The sequence below is a fragment of the Nyctibius grandis genome, chromosome 2 (genome assembly GCF_013368605.1).
Source record: "Nyctibius grandis isolate bNycGra1 chromosome 2, bNycGra1.pri, whole genome shotgun sequence".
Taxonomy (NCBI): domain Eukaryota; kingdom Metazoa; phylum Chordata; class Aves; order Nyctibiiformes; family Nyctibiidae; genus Nyctibius; species Nyctibius grandis.
Genome location: NC_090659.1, coordinates 23251678 through 23274957, shown reverse-complemented (window position 1 = coordinate 23274957; position 23280 = coordinate 23251678). Strand labels below are relative to the sequence as shown.

Below are 23280 nucleotides of genomic sequence, written 5' to 3'. Positions count from 1 at the left end.
TTAACCATCAGAGGAAGCTTCTGCCTCGAGGCCCTCTGAAGCAGAGCCTCTCCCCTCTTAGAGGTGGGGCAATAGCCCTCCAAACCCTCTCCTCTGGTGTGGGCGGCTCAGAGGCTGCTTCCTAACACAGGGTGTCCACCTTGGTCCACAGGGGCACAGTTACCAAAGCAGCACGCTCCACTTTTACTTTTTGCTCCTCCATTACACTAGGATGACTGAGTGCCTGCCTTGGGCCCCTGTAACACATCTTGTTTTTCCAGTTCCAGGTCCTCCCGCTGGTGTTAAAGCAGCTGCGGCTTCGGCCTCCACTGTCTTCGTGTCGTGGCTCCCTCCCCTCAAGCTGAATGGCATCATTCGAAAATACACTGTCTTCTGCTCACACCCTTACCCCACAGTAAGTCCCACAGGGAAACCACGGATGGGCAGCACTGACTCATGAGGCTGAAACTGTGTGTCAGCAGGTGCTCAGTGCTTGACGCTTTCCTTGCCACTTCCTTTCCTGCCATTTGTTCACCCTAAGCAAGGGTGAAGGGGGATTCTGGGGCTACTGGGAGACTGAGAGTTGGTTTTGTTTTTTTCCCACCTAGCAAACTTTTGCAGTACTTTGAACTTATTGCAGAGTGCTGACTTACAAATAATTTCACAACTCACAATTGAAGTTGAGTATCTTTTAAGGCACTATTTTTTAGAATTTACTCAGTTACCTTTTCCAGCACCAGCTGCAAGCTGTGTAGAGCCCTATTGTAGCTGGAGATGTGTATTTATATACACAATTGCTGAATCTGACTTCGATTTTCATCTAAGTTCCTACCTTTTTGACTTGCATATTCAGGTGTGAAGGAGAATGATGACTTATGAATGAACATATTTGCTTGTGAATAAGCTTATTTGTGCCTGAAGTATTTGTCCACTCTGGGCTAACATGCTATTACTTTCTGAGAAAGTGACAAGAGAAAAATAGAATTGAATATCAGGTATCTTTTTCTCTCTCTGAGTCACAAAGGAATCCAGCTATCTTTAAACACAAGGGCCAATTGCTCTTTGTAAATACCCATGCATATTTATTTTAATATGTATTGAAAAAGTACTTATTTAGTTTTTATCCAAGGTTTTGATTTAGTTTTTCAGCAGGACTTCCCATCAAAGGTAGCACTGCAAGTTGCAAAATGCAATTTCAGTTTAATAGACAAGGAAATTGTTGTTCCAGAAGTAGGAGGAGTTTGACAGGGAAATTTCCAAACGTGCCTCAGGCTTGTTCTCAAAGCTGGCTGAGAGAGGAAGCCCTGAGGGTATGTCTGAATGGGACCCTTTGGGCAGACACAGCCTCATTCAACCCACTCTTCCAGCAAGTGAACTAATTCTGCAGGTGCTCAAGGGGAGATGGGGCAAAACACACAAGTCCATTGATAGCTATTTTTAAACTGATACATCCTACTATAAGCAGGGTTTATTAGTCACATTCAAAGCTAAGGGTTGGAGATCTTTGCTTCATTTATGTTTTGGGACTACTGACTCCAAACTCCATTAATTTAATAATTGTAGCCATGCAAACCAAACTATCTTGAGCATACTGCTTAAATGTAAACTAGCCAGAGATTTTTCCATCATGATTCGTGCATTTCTATGGCACACAGTGGGTTAAAGAGGTCGGAGTTTACAGAATTAGACCTTGCTGTTAGGGCTCTGATCCGAGTGGGGACCAAATGCTTCTCTGGTGGGGTGGAGAGAACACCAGGTGGTGCTGCTGGCTCTTGCTAGTCTCTCACCATGCACAAAACTGCAGTGTTTCTTCCTGAGGCTTTGCTAGCAACAGTTTTTTGTATGTTTTACATCACCAGGAAAATAAATCCTCGGGTAAAATTTTTTTCTCTAATATGCAGTTCTCTCATCTACAAAATTATGTTTTTAAGACTGCTTATTGTACGGTTGCCATTTGGAGTACCTCAGAGGGACAATGACAAGAATAGTTACTCTCTTTGCTGGTCTTGGCCTGTACTGAATTTTACTGCTATATTTTTGTGGTGTTCATTATAGCACAATGTGAGGGTACCACTGTATACCTTAGCCCAAGGCAGAGGCACTTGGAGGTGTTTGTTTTTTCTGTTAATTGTTAATGCATACATGTATAGTTATCCTACCTGTGTGCATGAAGGGGTGTATCTGTGTGTGTACATACAAATATATATATGTACATACACATATGTGTATATATATGTACAACACGTATCTATGAGGACAGTCCCTGTACCACTTCTCACTAGTGTTTTGCAGATTAGCACAAGTCATGGCATACAGAGCAGGTCTTCTGTATCAGTCCTGTGTGGTGAGTGAGGCAGGGAACATACCCAGTGGTCAGTTTCCAGAAGCCAGGTTGGACATCTTTAAATAAGCGCAAGACCTCAGGACACAGTTAATATAGGACGCACTCCCCCAGCTTTATTTCTAACGAAATGCTTTGTTATCTTTTATCCTTAAAAGGATTGTGAAATAAAAAGGTATTTTATTCAGAGCTAGCTTTTCAGGGAAACAAGCTTGCTGCAGAGGTGCTTGGATGCTAACACTTCTGTGCAGATATGATCTATATCACAGAATCACAGAATCACAGAATCACAGAATGTTAGCGATTGGAAGGGACCTCGAAAGATCATCTAGTCCAATCCCCCTGCCGGAGCAGGATTGCCTAGACCATATCACACAGGAACGCGTCCAGGCGGGTTTTGAATGTCTCCAGAGAAGGAGACTCCACAACCTCTCTGGGCAGCCTGTTCCAGTGTTCAGTCACCCTCACCGTAAAGAAGTTTTTCCTCAAATTTAAGTGGAACCTCCTGTGCTCCAGCTTGCACCCATTGCCCCTTGTCCTGTCAAGGGATGTCACTGAGAAGAGCCTGGCTCCATCCTCATGACACTTGCCCTTTACATATTTATAAACATTAATGAGGTCACCCCTCAGTCTCCTCTTCTCCAAGCTAAAGAGACCCAGCTCCCTCAGCCTCTCCTCATAAGGGAGATGTTCCACTCCCTTAATCATCTTCGTGGCTCTGCTCTGGACGCTCTCTAGCAGTTCCCTGTCCTTCTTGAACTGAGGGGCCCAGAACTGGACACAATACTCCAGATGCGGCCTCACCAGGGCAGAGTAGAGGGGGAGGAGAACCTCTCTTGACCTGCTGACCACACCCCTTCTAATACACCCCAGGATGCCATTGGCCTTCTTGGCCACAAGGGCACACTGCTGGCTCATGGTCATCCTGTTCTCCACTAGGACCCCCAGGTCCCTTTCCCCTCCGCTGCTCTCCAACAGCTCTGTCCCCAACTTGTACTGGTACATGGGGTTGTTCTTGCCCAGATGCAGGACTCTACACTTGCCCTTGTTATATTTCATTAAATTTCTCCCCGCCCAACTTTCCAGCCTGTCCAGGTCTCTCTGAATGGCTGCGCAGCCTTCCGGCGCATCAGCCACTCCTCCCAGTTTGGTGTCATCAGCGAACTTGCTGACAGCGCACTCTAATCCCTCATCCAAGTCATTAATGAATATATTGAATAGAACTGGTCCCAGAACCGACCCTTGCGGAACTCCGCTAGACACAGACCTCCAACTGGACTCTGTCCCGCTGACCACTACTCTCTGGCTTCTTTCCTTCAGCCAGTTTACAATCCACCTCACTACCCGATCATCCAGACCACACTTCCCCAGTTTAGCTGTGAGGATGCTGTGGGAGACCGTGTCAAACGCTTTACTGAAAGCGTTTATATATCCCAAGGAAGTTCTTGTATGATTCACTGTTGGCAGACACAAGTACTTGACAGAGAAAGTGGTCTTTAATTAGGGTAAGGAGGGGAATAAATAAAAGACCTGTGTCTTTATCATTTCTTCTGCCACCATAAGTAGCAAGTGCTGTAGTTGGAGGTATAGAGCCATAAAAACTTCCCGAACAGACTTCTTCCTTCAGTCGAAGCCCTGGTTGCAAAATAACTTTGCTAAAATCTGCCATTTAACCAGAAAGGCAAACTCAGTTTTTAAGCATCAACAAGGAGAAAGAGAAAATGACAGTGGTAAAGGCAAACTTATGGGAAGGTGATATTCTTTGCAGATTGAAATTTACAAGCAGTATGTGTATGCTGAGAACAAGTCAATACAGTACACTTTAGACACTTGGACAAACAAGACAGTGCTTTACACAAGAACACTGCTTTGGTGTTTAAGTCACCAACAGGAAAACAAATTAACTCTATTGGTCGTATTGTGAACATTTTTATTACTAAGCTCAACCTTCGTATCACCCTGAGATATTTTAAGATAAAGATTTGCTGCCTCTTGCACAGTTCAGTTTGCTTTGCAAGGGCAGAAGCTGTTAAAACCTCTGCTGCCCCTGTGCAGAAGGATGCAGACATTTCCTTTCAAATATTTTGCATCCTAAGGATAGTATTTGCTTGGGATATTTTAAGAGACAAATATGATTAATGTATGAAAAATAAAAATTATCCTCCACTGCAATCTATTCTGTAGCCAAGATAAAGGGCAAACAAGGATCCAAAGTCATATTGTTTAATTGTTGTACCTATATTATTGTACAGGCATTATTAGGCAGAACTTTCTCTTTTTTTTATTTTGCAAATATAGACAAAAATACAGAAATATCACTTAATGGGTACTTCATTCTTCAAATATAAAAAAAAAAAATACCAGATTTTAAGTTAAAATAGTTATCCTCTGTGCTAACTTGCAGCCCACGTTCCCACAGTTCTTGACCCCACTTGACTCCTTGTAGGAGCTGGCTTCTCAAGACCATGTGTAATGGTCCCATGCTGGCGAGCTTCCTGCTAAGTGTGCTTATCCCCAGCGTACCAGCAAGATGCTCGTCACGCTCATTCTGCCCAGGCCTCAGGGAAGTAACAGGCAGTGCTAACAGCTGCAGCACAGGCTGCCATCCCATCCTGTCAGTGTACTTTTTCTCAGTGGTGCCAGACATTGCATATGGTTTGAATCCTAGCAAGGAAGCTATGCTGGTTCAGCTCCTGCTTGGCTGTGAGGGGAGCTGCTTTAGGTGGCTGCTCCAGCATCTGCTGCTTTGGGTTGTAGATGTGTATTGCCAGGGCTTTTAAAAGGGCAAGAGGACGTGAGACTTAGGTGATTTCGGAAAAAACTCCACCAGCCTCTTGTTGCATTCAGGTCAGTACACTACATAAGGAGGAATCAATGGGATTAGATCAAATAAAATTTAGATGGCAGAAAGTGCCCGGAAAAGGTCATTGTGACACAAAGCAAGCAATGACTAGCCAGCTTGGGAAACTGTAATCTCAGAACAGGTAAAAAGTAATACAGAAAGAAGGTAGCAGAATGAAGGTTAAGAAGCAGGGTTTCCTGGCACAGGAAGGGCTGAGAAAACATTAGAACTGACAAGAAAAGCAGAAAGATGCTAAGAGCTGAAGACATGTAGACCAATTATATCATTTGGGTGCCAATAAACAGTATGGCATCACTCGATCAGAAATGCACATATTAAAATCTATTTTGCTTTGTTGATTAGAAAAATGCAGTCATAATTAGTGTTGTTGCTGTTGTGGTTTTGTTGGGGGTGATCCGTTGGTCGGTCATTCACTAATAGGAGCAAACCTATTAAACAGACTTATCCTGCTGTTTCCAACAAAGCAGGTCATTAAATTGTGCATCAGTCTTCTGCTTTCTCCATGGGATGCCTGGAGATTAATGGAAAAGAGTCACATGAGTAGAACTGCACTATAAAAGGATAATAAATGGAGACTGCTCTCCTTCTTGGTGATTTTCCTTTTCAGGACATTGTCAGTTGGTTCTTGTCTTTGTTCCACTCATATTAAGATGTGGAATAAGATGACCTCGCTATCGCTCTCTGATTTCCTGATAGTGAAAGCTAAAAGCAGAACATGTTTGGGCAACTGTGTATAGAAAGCGTTCGGACATGACAGACATACAGTACTGCCAGTGGCCTAAAACATCATAGGAGTTTTATTGGAGCCTTTCCCCCGTCTAACTTAGGAAACATCTTTGTGGCAATCTAACGTGTTTCTTTTTGTAGGAGAGTTGCACATTAGCTCTACCAGTGTTTGGTTCCAGTTGTATACATATTTTGGTCAACTGGATTTCCATTCTTAAACTTCCATAGAATAATAGAAAGTAGGTCGGAAGGTTCCTCTGGAAGTCGCCTAGTCCAACTCCCTTCTCAAAGCAAGTTTAATTACATCAAGTTGCTCAGGGACATATCTAGTGAAGTCCTGAACACTTCCATACATGGAGATCCCAGTCCCTCTGGGCTCCAGGTCCAATATTTGACCACGGTCTCATGGTAATTCCTTTTCCCCCAGTTGATCAGAATTTCTCATGTGAAAACTTTTCACACCCTACAGCTTCAAAAAGAGCTTGGCTCCATCTCCTCTGTATCATCTGAATAAGTGTATGTAGATTGGAATAAAGTCTCTCCTGAGCCTTCTCTTATTAAGGCTGACAGACATAGCTGGCTCAGCCTGTCCTTTTATGTATGCGCTGTGCTCCAGCCTCCTGACCGTCCCCTGACAGCCCTGTCCTGTACTTGCTCTAGTATGTCCACGTTTTTTTTGTACTGGAGAGCCCAAGACTGGACAGAGTACTTAGATGCAGTCTCACAAGTGCAGAGTAGAGAGGATCACCTCCTTGGACCTGCTGGCTACACCCTTATGAATGCAGAGCTGCTAATACCAGACCTGCTTTTCTGCAGAGCTGCCTTTTGGCAGTCAGCCCTCAGGCTGTATTAGTGCATGGGATTATTCTATTCCGGATGCAGGAGTTTTTATTTGCTCTTTTTGAACTTCATGAGGTTCTGGACACCCCATTTCTCCAACCTGTCTAGGTCCCCCTGAACCTGCTTTCCAGCATATAAACTACTACCCCCAATTTCAGGCCATTCACAAACTTGCCCACCCTCAGCCTACTGGTGAGGGGGGAATGTTGAAGAGACAGCCTTGATGTTGTGTGAGCGCTGCTCAGCAGTAGCCAAAACACTGGTGTATTTTCAACACCTTTCTAGCTACCAATACAAAGCACAGAACTGTGGGGGCTGCGGTGGGGAAAATTAACTCCATCTCAGCCAGACCCAATACACCGAGATAAACAACATCCACCACACTCCCCTTGTCCACAGTGCCAGTCACCTTGTCACAGAAAGCAATCAGGTTGATCAAGCATGATTTACCTTTGGTAAATCCATGTCAACTGTTCCTTCCTTTCCTTCATGTGTTTAAAAATGGCATCTAGTAGGATTTGCTCGATACCTATCTCATATTACTGAGACTAGATTGGCCAGCCTGTAGTTACATAGATCCTCTTTCTTGCCATTCTTGAAGTTGAGTGTGGCATTTGCCTTTTTCCAGTGATCAGAAGCCTCCCCTGATTGCCATCGCCTTTCAAATACAGCCAAGAGTAGCCTCACAATGACATCAGCCACCTTCTTCAGCACCCTCAGATGCATCCTATCTGGTACCATGGGTTTCTGTATGTCTAATTAAGTTATTCTCAAGTTCTCCCTAATTCAATCTCCCTCTACTGTGAGTACAGCTTCACTCCCAAATACTCCTCAAGAAGGTTCAGAGACCTGGAGGCCTGAGGGCAAACCATACCAGTGAAAACTGAGGCAAACAAGGTACTGAGCACCTTAGCTGTTTTCAAATGGCTTTTCACTAAGTACCCTGGCTCATTGAGCGATGGGCCCAAACTCCCCTTAGCCTTCCTTTTGCTGCTCATGTACTTAAAGAAACCCTTCTTGCTTTTATCCTCCACAAAAAAAATTATATTTGAGTTCAATCAGTATATATATGTTCATGCATGCTTGCCTTCTGTCATACTTGCTGAAGTTTCCGTACATTGCAAAACACCATTCTTGCGCTCTGAGGAGGTTGTCCTTGAAGATCTCATGGAGCAGATCTTCCTGCAAACTATGCTAAATACATGGAAAATAAGGAGGTGGCTAGTGACAGCCAACATGGCTTCACTAAGGGCAAATTGTGCCTGACAAATTTGGTGGCCTTCTACGATGAGGTTACAGCGCTGGTGGATAAGGGAAAAGTGACTGACGTCATCTACCTGTACTTGTGTAAAGCATTTGACACTGTCCCACACGACATCCTTATCTTTAAATTGGAGAGACATGGACTTGATGGATGGACCACTCAGTAGATAAAGAATTGGCTGGATGTTCACACTCAAAGTGTTGCGGTAAAAGGTTTGATGTCCAAGTAGACACCAATGATGAGTGGCATTCCTCAGGGGTTGGTATTGGGACCAGTCCTGTTTAACATCTTTGTCGGTAACATGGACTGTGGGATTGAGTGTGCCCTCAGCAAGTTTGCTGACAATACCATGCTGTGTGGTGCAGTCGACACGCTGGAGGGAAGGGATGCCATCCAGAGGGACCTTGACAGGCTTGAGAGCTGGGCCCGTGCAAATCGCATGAAGTTCAACAAGGCCAAGTGGAAGGTCCTGCACATGGGTTGGGGCAATCACAAGCACAAATACAGGCTGGGTGGAGAATGGATTGAGAGCAGCCTTGAGGAGAAAGACTTGGGGGTGACGAGAAGCTCAACCTAAGCTGGCAATGTGCGCTTGCAGCCCAGAAAAGCCAACAGTGTGCTGGGCTGCATCAAAAGCAGCGTGCCCAGCAGATTGAGGGAGGAGATTTTCCCCCTCTACTCTGCTCTCGTGAGGCCACACCTGGAGTACTGCATTCAGCTCTGGGGTCCCCAACATAAGAAGGACATGGAGCTGTTGGAGTGAGTCCAGAGGAGGACCATGAAGATGATCAGAGGGCTGGAGCATCTCTCCTGTGAAGACAGGCTGAGAGAGTTCGGGTTGTTCAGCCTGAAGAAGAGAAGGCTCCAGGGAGACTTTATAGCAGCTTTCCAGTACCTGAAGGGGGCCTACAGGAAAGCTGGAGAGGGACTTTTTACAAGGGCATGTAGTGATAGGATGAGGGGTAACAGTTTTAAACTGAAAGAGGGTAGATTTAGATTAGATATTAGGAAGAAATTCTTTCCTGTGAGGGTAGTGAGACAGTGGACCAGGTTGCCCAGAGAAGCTGTGGATGCCCCCTCCCTGGAAGCATTCAAGGCCAGGTTGGATGGGACTTTGAGCAACCTGGTCTAGTGGAAAGTGTCCCTGCCCATGGCAGGGGTGTTGGAACTAGATGATCTTTAAGGTCCCTTCCAACCCAAACCATTCTATGATTCTATGAAGATCTTTGCCCTTCAGCACAGTTTCCCATGGGATCACTCCTCCAGGATCTTGAACTCAGTCTTATGTTGACAACAGCCAAAGCTGTCAGAGACCTTCACATCTTCAACCAGTTTTTCCTTGTTTGTGGGCAACAGGTTCAACAGAGCATTTCCACTAATCAGTTTATTGATCACTTCCATCAAGAAATGCTCTTCAGCACTCTCCAGAAACCTCCTAGGTTGGTTGCTTCCAGTAGTTGTCAATGTGGTAAGTCACCCAAGAGTACCAGGATGTGCGCTTGTGAGGCTTCCTTCAGCTGTTGAAAGACGGCTTCATCTGCCTCCTCCTTTTGATCAGGTCTGTAGCAGACACCTACTACAATACTATTAGTACTGGTCTGTTCTCTGATCCTTACCACAAGCTCCCTACTGATTTGTCACCTGCCCCAGGACAGCACTCCATGCATTCAAGAAACTCCTTTACACAAAGTGCAAGCCCTCCTTCTTACCTTCCTACACATCTTTCTTGAAGAGACTGCATCCCTCCGTTGCAGAACAGCAGTCATGAGTGGTATCCTACCATGTCACCATAATCCCAGCGAGGCTGTAGCTCTGTAACTACACACAGACTTCCAATTACTGTTCTCTAAGCCACATGCATTGGTGTACAGGCATTTGAGATGGATCCTAAATTGTGCTGCTCTTACAGGGGAAAAGTGAGATCCTCTTCTTTCATGTTGTCTCCTAGACATATCTGCTTTGCCCCTTTGTGCCCTTGCTTCTCTATTATGGTAGCTCTCCCCAAACACACCTCATTTAAAGCCCTCATCACTAGGTTAGCAAGCCTCTTTGCAAAGATGGTCTTGCTGCATTTTGACAGATATATCCCATCCCTGCTCAGTAGCTCTCATTCCTCGAGGTTCGGCAGTCATAGAAGACAAAGCACTGACTGCTAGACCACCCCTGCAACATCAATTCACTCACTTCTGCTCGAGCCTTCTCCCTCATCAGAAGGTTTCAGGAGACACTACCTGCACCCCACCCCCCACCCCCCACCCCCCCCCTGCTTTTTACTCTCAGCTCCTGAACTCTGTTGTGACTCTTGGTATGGTTTACATTGCCCTTGCCAGTGTTGGTGCACGTATGGAAAAGCAACAAGGGAAAATACTCCAAGGGCTGGATGAGTCTTGGCAATATCTCCACACATCTCAGATCTTAAAGCCTGCCAAGCAAGAAGTTCCCAAGATATTAGGTCAGGTTGGCAGATCGGTGCCTCCATCCCCTGCAGGAGGCAGTCTCCAATGAATACCACATGCCTTTTTCCTTTTGTGCAGACACTAGGTTAAGGCTCAGATGGCTCTGATGAATCCTCTGATGGGTCTTGTTCATCCTCACCAGTGCCTAGGGCATTATACATATTCTGAATTTGCAGGTCTGAAAATGGAGCAGGAGTCTTTTTCCTGTTGTCAGAAGTCACAGCTTCCAGCCTTCTAATATCCTGACTGTCACCTTCCACTACCTGTTTGAGCATGTTCTCCTGCTGTCCTTCCTTCTTTATGTTGTGTGACTCAGGTTCTCATCACCACATGCAGTCTTGAGCAGAGTTGATGGGCACCTCTGCATATCTGCTGTGATAACTGATGTGGCAATGGCTCTACCAGTCAGCAGTGCTCTCGCTTCCCTCACTCCCAAATGAGTACCTTCTTGCAAGACTATGAGCCCACTCAAGCTGTCCTCATCCAAGCACTCATGAGTTAGCTTGTGAGCACTGTTATTGCCACATGCTCCTGCTGCCCACACCATCCCCACAGCAAAGGGAAGTGTGGCACACGTCTGCCACTCTGGGGGGGTGTTTTCACTGATGCAGCATGTTCGTGTCTGAGCAGAGTGGACTGGCTTCTCCATAGTTAACAATGTTCCCCATTTTGAAAAGTTGTGCATATCTCTTTAGCTCTATGTGTTTGTGCAGTGTATGGTTTCTTCATCAGAAAAGCTGCATTACTCAAACAGCAATCATCACCACTTTCTTCTGAAAAGCTGTCTATGCTGCATGAACTTATTGCTCGCTTCTCTTGGGCATGACGTTCAATAAACATGTTGTTAATTCCAAACCAAACCAATAACTGTTCAGCACATTACAGTAGGGATTGTGATTCTTATATGTGAATTGCCTTGCCTTTGATTAAATGTTTCATATCCATCTTAGTTTTCTGAGTGCTCAGTCATCATATCTCTGCCAGATTTTAATACTCTTTCTGTTTGACACCAAATCTCTTAGTGTACAGTATGAACTGAATTTCCATGGAGCAGTGGTACCTCTGTGAAGCTGCTCCCCAAAACCCCTGAACCAAACTGTGATCAACTCCACAGTAAAACTCTATTTGAGGAAGACTTCAGATTGCATTTCACTTTCCAGCATGAGCACCTGAAAATTGGCAAATATGACAAGAAGCTTTCAAAGCATCCTGGTACCAACTTAAAAACCTACTTTTCTGATAAGAAGAACCAGTTTATTCTTTGGTCTTGAATCCTGGCAATAGTTTTGAAATGTTGGTTGATCAAACTGTTGCTAGTTGTGGGAATCTGCTAAGAGATACAATTTCTCCCTCAAACCCACCTTGACTGAGGTCCCAAATGACCAGAAGCCTGAGAACTGGAAGGAGAAGAAATTCCAGAGCAAGATGCTGTTGAATCAGATGAATGGAGTGAGAATGTTCCTGCAAAGATCCCAGATGATGCTGTCATGCTAAGAGTAGTAACTGAATTAGCTGGATGATGAACCAGAACACATAGCAGACCCCAGTGCTGAAACAGAGGTGATGAATAGGAGTTATCTCATAGCACAAATCCTACGTCAGCTCCAGGTACCTGTCAGTGACCTGTGTCTGAAAGAATCTTTGAAAACTGTAATCTACAATTCTGGACTTCTCCAAAGGATTAGAAAGATACAAAAGCTGAAAGCCTAGCAAGGATTCATCTTGACCTGGAAATATTTCTGTGAAACAGTTGGGTTTGGAAGATGGGGGAGACAAACAGATGTGAAGTAACTATGGAGAAGAAGGAAACTATCTTATATTTGGCCAAAACCCAAGTCAATTTACTTGAAAATGTAGTTGATATTGGAAACTGATTAGCATCTGGGACTGTTTTGGGCAGACAGTTACTGATCTTTTTGGTATACTTATTTTTCTGTGAGAAACATACTCTTAAGCCTGTTAGACTTCTGTATTTGTTTCATTTTTTGCTTTTGGTTTAAACACACTAAGAGGGAAAAAAATTACATGGTTTAACCTGCTGTCAAATTAAACAACAGGCGTATGATGTCTGCACAAGATACCATTCCCATGTACATTCTGCCTGCTCAGTCCTGTGACAGTATAACCAGCAGCAGCAGCAGCTGTAGCGACTAGACTATTCATCTGTTTCTCACATCTTTATGCACCGTTTTCTGTCAATCTGTAGAGCACCATATTGAGGGAAAAACTATAGTCAGATTCCCCAGTGAGGGTGTATTACAGTGGGTTTTTTTCTGTTCAGTAGAAAAAGTGACATGAATCAGACACTTCCTCCAAGTTTCCTTCCTCTCTTCCACAAATGCACAGACTGCAGCCTCCCAGCTCTGGTCACATAGTTTTCAAAACGTCCTAGTGGAAAACACTTAGGCCAAATGTCTTGGTTTCTTATGAAGTCCTATATGTTTGAGATACATTCCCCAATACAAACACATGCAGAATCTTTCAGAAAACACCTGGAGGATAGTCTTTGCAATGTATTACAGATATCCTATCAAAAGCATACACAGGAGACTCTGGGGGTTGCCCTGTGAAAGAAGAGAGTCCTCTCTGCTCTATCTCTGTAACTTGTAGACTCAAGACGGGATTCAGTCCACCTGACTTCAGACATCTCGAAGAGAGATACCTATGCTGATTCTGGGGTCATCAAGCCTTTCCTTTCATTAAAGGAAAGAAGCTAGATATCTGGGAGAGGCTGGATGAATCTTCTTCCAAAAGCTTCCCTTCTCTTTGTTTACTCTAGAGAAAGTATACGTGGCTATCTTAAACAAAATGATATGCATCTTAAAATAGATGATATGAAAGTATATACAATTATCTTAAACTAGATCTTCAAAGAACCAGAATTAGCTGACAGAAATTCCCAGCATCCAGGTATTTTCCACACAATTCTTTCAGGCAGATACAAGTCTTGTCTTGATTTTGCATAGCATCTGTCCAAATTCTGACTCAATATGATGCAGCTTTGCATCATACTTTCTGACCCCCAGTTCCTCTGCAGTTTAAAGACTTGAATAAAAAGCACAGAAAATAGAGCAAAAGCAATTAGAAGCCATAAGAGATTTGTTGTTACACACTGTAGAGGCTTCAGTGATTAAAGAGATGCTGAAAGTCTCTCAAAGAGGGGAGAGGCAGCTGGCAGAAGTTGGCTAAGTAGATAAAGTTACTGTTGAACAGAAGCTTATTTAGAGTCAGCAGAATCTGTAAGGTTGAATTTAAAATATATGTTCATTGATTTGTGTACTACAAGCAGTATTTATAGTGTGTCTATACAGTGCTTACAGTATGAAGATATGTTTAATTCTTGTTCTTTATATATCATAGAACTAGTGTATAATTTTTGGTTATTTTAAAAACTTATCTTGAATAGTATTTAAAATATGTCTTTTTTAATATACCACATGTACTGTTTACAGCTTTTTCATAGTTATTTCACAGCTTTGTTACCAGCTCCCAAGCACAGTACATTCATTCTTTTAATTGCTTTGTCAACTGTACATTTTTTGCCTATCTTATTTTTGTCATAGAGCAGATTTCAGGAGACAGAGTACAAATTAATTCTGATGATGTGCTGTTTTATGCGATTTTAAAAGGTCTCCTTGAAAATCCCTACTAAAAGAAATTTGATATTGATTTTTTCATAAAACTCTGGTCTTGTCTCACTACCTAGTCTCACATACAGGTATATCAGTATAGTCTAACAATAAGCCCTTGGTGTCAGTTGCAGTATATTTCAGCAGGTTTGAATGCATTCCATTCCCTTCTGCATCCTATAGGGGACAGAGCACTTGGGACCAGATGGTGTCATACAATTTGTGAGTTGACTGAAATGCTCTGAACAAAGCTGGTGATTTCTCGGGGCCACCAAAGAAGGCAGAAGAACTTCTGGCAGCGCAGAAGGTGGTCTCCTGACCCTGCTGTGGTGACCAGCCCATGACACCACATGCTGCTTCCCTGATCATGAGCCCCAGGAGGCTGACAGACTCTATGTGAGTTGCTGCAAAGGGGCAAGCAGGTGGTGTACCTCAGTGGCTCCCAAGCAACAGAGTCCTTGACTGTGGGGGCTACCTGGAACTCCAGGCAGTGGGCTGTCTTCCAGGCATAATTCCTGCAAGATTTTCCTGCAGGTGGGGAGGCAGGGAGCTGCCTCTGTTGTTTCCAAAATTTCCATCTTGCACTTTCTAACATTTCAGTTCTGCATTTAAAGGGGGAAAAAAAAAGAAAGGCAAAATTTTACATGAAAGCTGCATTCTGTTTTGTGTACAGCTTCTGTTTACAACAGTTATCTTCAATAATGCTGAGTGGAAAACAGATGGCATAGCTCAGAACATTAGCCAAAATAACAAGACCTGAACAGAAGCCATTATATGACTGTCGTGGTTTAATCCCAGCCAGCAACTAAGCCCCACACAGACACTCGCTCACTCCCCCCACAGTGGGATGGGGGAGAGAATCAGAAGAGTAAAAGTGAGAAAACTCGTGGGTTGAGATGAAGACAGTTTAATAGGTAAAGCAAAATCCGTGCACACAAGCAAAGCAAAACAAGGAATTCATTCACCTTCCCATTGGTAGGCAGGTGTTCAGCCGTCTCCAGGAAAGCAGGGCTCCATCATGTGTAACCATTACTTGGGAAGACAAATGCCATCACTTTGAATGTCCCCCCTTCCTTCATCTTCCCCCAGCTTTATATGCTGAGCATGACGCCATATGATGTGGAATATCCCTTTGGTCAGTTGGGGTCAGCTGTCCCAGCTGTGTCCCCTCCCAAATTCTTGTGCACCCCCAGCCTGCTCGCTGGTGGGGTGGTGTGAGAAGCAGAAAAGGCCTTGACTCTGTGTAAGCGCTGCTCAGCAGTAACAAAAGCATCTCTATTTATCGACACTGTTTTCAGCACAAGTCCAAAACATAGCCCCATACTAGCTACTATGGAGAAAATTAACTCTATCCCAGCTAAAACCATCCCAAGGATCAAAGTGGTATTCAGAGTCTTACTGAAAACTGTGGTCCGGGTTTGGTGGTTATTTGTAGCTCTGACAGTCTGTCCATCTGCGAAAGGAACCAAGGCAAAAGCCAGCAATCCTGGAGAAAAGTACTAGTCCATGACCTCAGGCAGAGTTTCACATCTTTAGGGAGTTCACTGAGAGCACACATCAGTGGTCTGTCTACTCTGTTCAGGGATGCAGAACTTGAAGTTCATTCTCTGTAAATATAGTAATCTATTGATTTCATATTAACCCAATTTGCTTTCAGGTAGAAATAACTTGTCGTAGGCCCCATTACTGGATAACTTCTCAGTCCAAGAAACTCTAAAACATCATTTCCAGGAGCAATGAAGGCCTGAGGTAGAGCGAGGTAGACAATTCTGTGATGGTATTGTGCAAAAAGATGGAGTTCTTTGTGTTTTAACCTTGTAGAACTAAAAACTTACTTTAATTACTGATGAGTCTCAGTGCTCATTGTAGGTCTCATCTGTCCTGCTGATTAAACAAGGGCCAAGGAGCAGCACCTGTGCCCAAGAGTATGTGATGTTGACTGATATCTGTCTCCACTGCTTAGCACTAGCCCCTCTAAAGCAGATTTTTTTGAAGAGAGCTACTTACAGTAGTACAAAACTGAACTAGTCATCAAGTTAAAAAGCGGTGTGCATCATCGGGGTGGAGTGCTCAACACACTCCCTGGTTCTCTCCCATTTAGCAGTGGAGATAAGCCCAGAGGATGCATGTTTATTGAGAGAAACTTAGCTAGGCAAACATGGTTTCACTGAGACAGCTCAGGCTAGATATAAAACTGATTGCTGTTCTGTGGAAGGCTATGAAACCAGTGGTTTGTTGTTGTGGGCAGGAGGGAGCAGCATAAGTATCTCTCCTGAGTCCACTTTTGTTCAGTGGTTCCATTTGTGACCTGGATAATGAAATAGCAAGAGTGCCTATTAAATTTGAAGGAGATATAAGGCTGGGAGGGATTGCAAGTACACTATAGACAGAACTAGACTTCAGACAGATCTTGATGAACTGGGAAATTGGTCTGGAAAAGGTTAGATAAAATTTAGTATAGGTAAGTGCAAGAAAATAGGTACTATGAATAACCAACTACAAAAGAACTGGGTAGAGAGCAATTGGCTAGATTCTTCACAAGAGGATTTTGAGGTTATTGTGCATCCCAAAATGAACCTAAACTACCTTTATAATCCTGTTGTGAAAAGCCAAATGCCATACCCTGGGATTGTTGAATAGAGGTTTGGAAACTGTATTCAGGAAGGCTAAGGATCATCATTAGAAAGTCTGAAGGATAACAGCAGATATTATTAGAGAAACTGTTAAAGAAAATGTGATTTCTGAACAATGTTGAAAGCATTGGGGTTATTAAGTTGTAAAAAGATAAGGGTACTGGTGGGGAAAGGAACGATAAAACTTCATGTAGATTAAATACTGATGCAAAGATCAAAGTAATAATCTATTCTCTGTGTTCTCATAGACTGCAAAAGAAGCTATGGGCTTAAACTACAGTGGGAAACTCAAGCTAGATTTCAAGGAAGCTTTCTAATAGTAAGATTAGTTTAGCAATGGAATAGGTCTTGCAGCCTAGGGAGCTGCAAAATCTCCATTTATTGAAGTCTTCAAAACCAGATTGGACAAATATCTGTCCAAAATTATGCAGATATAGTTGAACCTAGTTTAAAGAAGAAGGATAGACTTGGGTGAAGGACCTCTCAAGGTCCTTCCAGCCCTGTTTTTAGATGGCTATGGCCATATTTTATACCTAAATTCATAGTGAAAATACACATACCACTCTAGGTAGTACATATAAGTATTTTTAATTTTCAAGATGAGGCAGCCAATATACAGGTAGCCAACACATATACGCTCTTACTTCACAACACACACCACAAATCTGGGATGTTTCTTGCTTTTTACTCTTGTCCTTAAAGTCTCCATATGGCTTTCTCAGTTCACCTCCAAGTTTCCTGCAACTTGAAGAGAATGAGGAGATAGAGATCTTCAGTGCACCTATCTTACATCTTGTAGATGAAGCTGTAGGCAAGCTTTGACTGAATAATCTTCCTGTCCACAGTAAATGCTACCTGTTTCCTTACCTCCCTCGTTGGGGATCTCCCTTATTGCTTGGAAAACTGTTAGAAACATATTTTTCTTCTAAAGCGCCCTTTTTGAAGCTTTCCCAGGCTGGGTTAAAAAACACAACAAATAAACAAACAAAACAAAACAAAAAAACAGCCAGAGGGTTCAGAGTTTGTGCACATTACTTATCTAATTGCTTTCTAAAGGACTCAGAAATACCAGGAGGTGGCGTACTGCTTCAAAAATGTACAAAGCAATGTACGCCAATAGAGCTAAAGTTGCATCAGAGGAAAATGTTGCTCCCTGCAGTGGCTGTTCCTCAGCATCTCTTGCTGTTGCCTAGTTTGGGAAGTAGATTGACTGCACCCTGATAAAGGACTTTGATTTCACAGAATCACAGAATCAATCAGGTTGGAAGAGACCTCTGGGATCATCGAGTCCAACCATTGCCCTGACACCACCATGTCAACTAGACCATGGCACTAAGTGCCATGTCCAGTCTTTTCTTAAACACATCCAGAGACGGTGACTCCACCACAGAATCACAGAATCAGCCAGGTTGGAAGAGACCTCAGGGATCATCGAGTCCAACCGCTGCCCTGACACCACCCTGTCAACTAGACCATGGCACTAAGTGCCATGTCCAGTCTTTTCTTAAACACATCCAGAGATGGTGACTCCACCACCTCCCTGGGCAGCCCATTCCAATGTCTAATAACCCCTTCTGAAAAGAAATTCTTCCTAATGTCCAACCTGAACCTCCCCTGGCGAAGCTTGAGGCTATGTCCTCTTGTCCTATCACTAGTTGCCCGGGAGAAGAGGCCAACTCCCACTTCACTAGAACCTCCCTTCAGGTAGTTGTAGACTGCAACAAGGTCACCTCTGAGCCTCCTCTTCTCCAGGCTAAACAACCCCAGCTCCCTCAGCCGTTCCTCATAGGTCAGACCCTCCAGACCCTTCACCAGCTTGATTGCCCTCCTCTGGACTCGCTCCAACACTTCAACATCTTTCTTGAAGTGCGGGGCCCAGAACTGGACACAGTATTCAAGGTGCGGCCTCACCAGTGCCGAGTACAGAGGGACGATCACTTCCCTAGACTGGCTGGCTACACTATTCTTAATAGAGGCCAGGATGCCATTTGCCTTCTTGGCCACCTGGACACACTGCTGGCTCATGTTTAGGCGGCTGTCGATCATCACCCCCAAGTCTCTTTCTGCCAGGCCGCTTTCTAACCACTCTTCCCCCAGCCTGTAGCATTACATGGTGTTGTTGTGGCTGAAGTGTAAGACCCGGCCTTGTTCTTGATGAACCTCATGCCGTTGGTCTCAGCCCATCTATCTAACCTGTCCATATCCCTCTGTAGGGCCTTCCTACCCTCCAGCAGATCAACACTCCCAAGCAGCTTGGTGTCATCTGCAAATTTACTGAGGGTGCACTCAATCCCTACATCTAGATCATCTATAAAGATATTGAACAGCATCGCCCCAGAACTGAGCCCTGGGGAACGTCGCTAGTGACCGGCTGCCAGTTGGACTTTACCCTATTCACCACCACTCTCTGGGCTCGGCCATCCAGCCAGTTTTTAACCCATTGAAGAGTCCACCCATCCAAGCCCCGGGCAGCCAGTTTGTCTAGGAGGATGCTGTGGGAGACTGTCGAATGCCTTACTAGTCTAGATAGACTGCATCCACAGCCCTGCCCTCGTCTACTAAGCGGGTCACTTTGTCATAGAAGGAGATCGGGTTGGTCAAGCAGGACCTGCCTTTCATGAATCCATGTTGGCTGGCCCCAATGCCCCGATTTCATCTTATTTTTCACAGCCCTTGCTGGCTTTTTAGAGGCTTGGCTCTGTCTGTGCTTCTTAGTGAGCTAAAGACAGAAGAAAAATTAACCCATCATCTATAAACTGAATAAAAAAAGTAATTAGGAAAAAAATCCCTTTAGCAAGCATGTTACTGCTTTTGGGATAAAACAGCAGTATATATTTCATACTGGCACATGCAAAGACCAATATGTGACAAGGTGACATTGCTTTAAAATATTTCTTATTTCAATTGTTTAATCTTCTCTTTGCTGACAAAGCTCCCTTTTTTCTTCTTGTGTAATGAAAGTCTCTGGCATGTTAGTCTAATTGAAATGACAGGCAAAAGTTAAAAGTAAAATCGATTTTTTGTCACTGGAGCATCCCCAAGTGTTTAAAAGGGAATGTTAGTTGAGGAAACAGAAAGTGTACATTAACCAGTTAGAAACCAAAATCTTTTGCTATAGCAGTTTGCTTTAAGAAAATAAGAATCATTAATTTAGTGAAGATATATTTACAAGATTCAATTACTAAATTAATTCATGAATAATTGATTTTATATTTGGAATAGCTACAGTGCAAATGTGTGAATGATGATGGTTCTTTGTGGGCTGAAGAAAGAAATTGAAGACAAGGCATTTTAAAATGTATTAGAGAAGCTAAATCTGTCATTATTCCATCTTTGGAGGTCCAGGGAGAGAGAGCTCCTCTGTTTTGAGACAATTTTGCCTGCTCTTCTAGCTGACCAAATTGCAACCAGAGGAATTTTGGAGGGTTGTCTGGTTTTTCAGTTTTGTCTTTAACTTCAGCCCCCAGAGCAGGAGTACTCAGTGCCAGTCCTATAGATCCAAGGCTGAGGTTTTCCTTTTCTGCTTAGCTGCTCACCTTATCCCAAACACAAAAATATCAAACCAGATTTCTCTGAGCTGTGTTTAGCATTTGTATACAGGTTGCATGTCTGTCTGACTGTCCCAGCCTCTGCCATTGCAGAGAGAAGCAGAGCAGCAACACATTTCAAGCAGACATTAGGTGTGGCTTCCAAAAGCAGCCACATGTCCCTTTCATAAGCCATGGGAGTCATGGAAAAAACAGTGCAAATTTAACCATACTGATGTTTGCTGGAATGAAATTTTAGGAATAAGGAAGTCTGTAATGGTTAGCTGTTCCTAAATGCTGTGTCCACATCCCAAGTTAATAGGTGGTTTAGAAGTAGCTTGTGCTAGATAGCTGCATTAATGAGTGGAGCCTAAGTGCCAGAGACAGTCTAGCCTGTTTCACTTTCAAATTAACACTAGAAAATGCTGCCTCATGAATATTGAAATTCAGCCTTCTGTGCCATGATCAATGCATTAATTTTTATGTATGACCTCACAAAGATTCAGTCTGTCAAGCCACTGGCATTTGTCCAATATTGTTGTGTAAATGTCAAGACTGATGGTTCTCAAAACCTGCTGTAATATTTCACATAATAATAAAAGTGCCTGCTTGCACTGACCTGTTCATATAAGAAGTGGAAAGCCAGGCAAACTTTTGCTAAACCCAGACAAACTGTCTTGGCATTTTGACAGGAGCAATGAGATTGTCTAGAAAGTACGGCAAGATCCCTGTTTGGGCTGTTAACTGGAGCAAACCAGTCTCCCTAGAAAAGTTAGTCTTCATGAAGGAAACAGGATGTATTCTTGTAGAAGCAAATAGAGGCATACATTTGTATTAAAGCCAGGGAGTTCAGTATTTTTGTTAACAAGCACATTAACTTCAGACGTCTCCAGCACAGACAACTATACCTGGGCTTGTTATATGGACATTTCTATAGTTGGTGGGGAAACAGAGGTATGTCAAGGGCGTGATTCATCCCCCTGCAATGTATGTGTCTCAAATAGGCTAGAAGAACCTTGCCTTAGAAGTTACCTTTTCTTTGCATGGTCTCTGAAGGGAGTCAAGGTGACTGGCTTAGGTACAGAAGTCTTCACTCTATATTTCAAAAGTGAGATGAGATGAACTCCCTGCTTCCCTTGGCTATAGAAGATGCCAGCTCAAGAACAGAGAAATGCAGTGACCCATTCAGTAGCTGAAACTGGCTACAAGTTCACGCTGAAGAGGTGTTTAATGATACCTCAGAAACATCTCTTATTTATTTGGAATTCCCTTTGAAGGACTACATATTCCAATGCTTTCAGGTCAACCTGCCTTTTGAAATGCTAATCAGATGAAATTGGCCTTTACCACCAGAAGATATTTTTATATCAAAAAGATTCCTTGCACATCTTCTGCAAGCTTGAATCAAGTTTAGATTACACTGATGCGTTATTTTTAGTGCTGATTCCTAGTAAAATCATCTTTTCAATGTCATTAATGTTCTAATTATTTTTAGCCTAGTGTTAGTTAGTCATTACCATGCTTAGTATTGCACAGGGAAGTGAGTCTTTATTATGCATTCTAATGGTTCATTAGCCCTCTATTTTTATGTACAAGAATCATAAAACCTGTGTCAGAAGTAAAACTGGCTACACTGAACATTGAAATCATGTTCAGGGATGACAAGGTTTCCCTTCTCCTCCACCAAGGAGCCATTTCCCTTCTCCTCCACCAAGGAGCCACACTTCCTGTGGAGGATGTGCTGAGGTGCACAAAGCCCATGTCCCCTGGAGGAATCTATATATTCGTCCACATCTTTCCTCTCACAGGTCACTTCAAGCAGACTGCAGAACATCTCACCAATAAGCAAGTACTGCATAGCAGCTGGTCGGCTTCGTTGCAGCCCATGGCAAAGGCACTTGAGTGACAGTGAAAGAATAGACTGAACTGGCATTTCTTCCAGCATTTGTCCTTCCCTGCCGATGCCACTAAATAGCTGAGATGACCTTCTGCTGTGAATCTTTGAATGGAAGAAATTTTGTGGTTAAAAAAAATTAGAGTGAGGGGAAGTTTGAACAGTCTATTACAGAATACAGTTTTATTTCTTGATTCACTCTCTTACTGAAGGAATAAGCCACCAAACCCAGGGATAAGGAATACTAGCACAACAGTTCTAGGTGACCAAAGACATATCTCAAGTAGTAAACTCCAGATTTCACAGCAGATACAGGACTGAATCCTTTGTTGGGGAAGTTTTGTGTAAAACAAAATTGGTTTGTTAGACCTATTGATGGTAAAAATAGTCAGATATGTTCACTTAAATTGCTTTATCCAACCCTGTAAAAATAAAGACACATAAAAGTCCTCATCTGAATAAAATCAATTTGTAAACAAAATATAGGCACAAATTCACTGAATATAAATTGATTTCAACAGGTTATTGTGTCTGCTCTGTTTATTGCCATCTGCCATCTGTTTGGAGCAACTGATACTCGTTCAAAGTACCCTGAAATAACAGGCTTTGTAGCACTCAGCTTAGCAGACTTTCTCCAAATACTGTTTATTTTAGTCTGGAAACATTTGTCTCTCCCACCACAGGTAATCAGCGAGTTTGAAGCCTCTCCCGACTCATTTTCCTACAGAATCCCCAACCTGAGCCGGAATCGCCAGTACAGCGTCTGGGTGGTAGCAGTGACTGCTGCGGGAAGAGGCAACAGCAGCGAGATTATTACTGTGGAACCGCTAGCTAAAGGTACAGTGACAGCGCTTTTTAAAGCAATCCAGAACTTTACAATGCTAATTACTGTTATAATTGGCACGTGGCTTCTTTATGCCTCATTGCTTACTGAGAGTGGGATTTGTCAGGAGCAACTTCAGTTCTCTCCAAAAGTTAGGTGACAACTCTCAGCTAATTGCCCAAGCTTTTGCTGTAGTCAGCAGAGAGAGAATGATGTGCTCCTCTAGGGGGTAATTCATCCCACCTACCTTAGAAGGAAATAAATTGCTTTTTGGAGCAATTTTTATCTTCTTTTGTTGGGTACTG

The 23280-nt window shown here is 43.3% G+C and overlaps 1 protein-coding gene across 1 annotated transcript in view; it reads left to right on the top strand.

Moving 5' to 3' along the window:
• DSCAM (DS cell adhesion molecule) overlaps positions 1–23280 on the top strand; it is a 429591-nt gene that overhangs the window by 344749 nt on the left and 61562 nt on the right. The window contains exons 20-21 of the mRNA XM_068424255.1: positions 261–394; positions 22836–22989. Coding sequence (XP_068280356.1) covers positions 261–394; positions 22836–22989 — 288 coding nt within the window. The remainder of the gene's footprint in view (positions 1–260; positions 395–22835; positions 22990–23280) is intronic.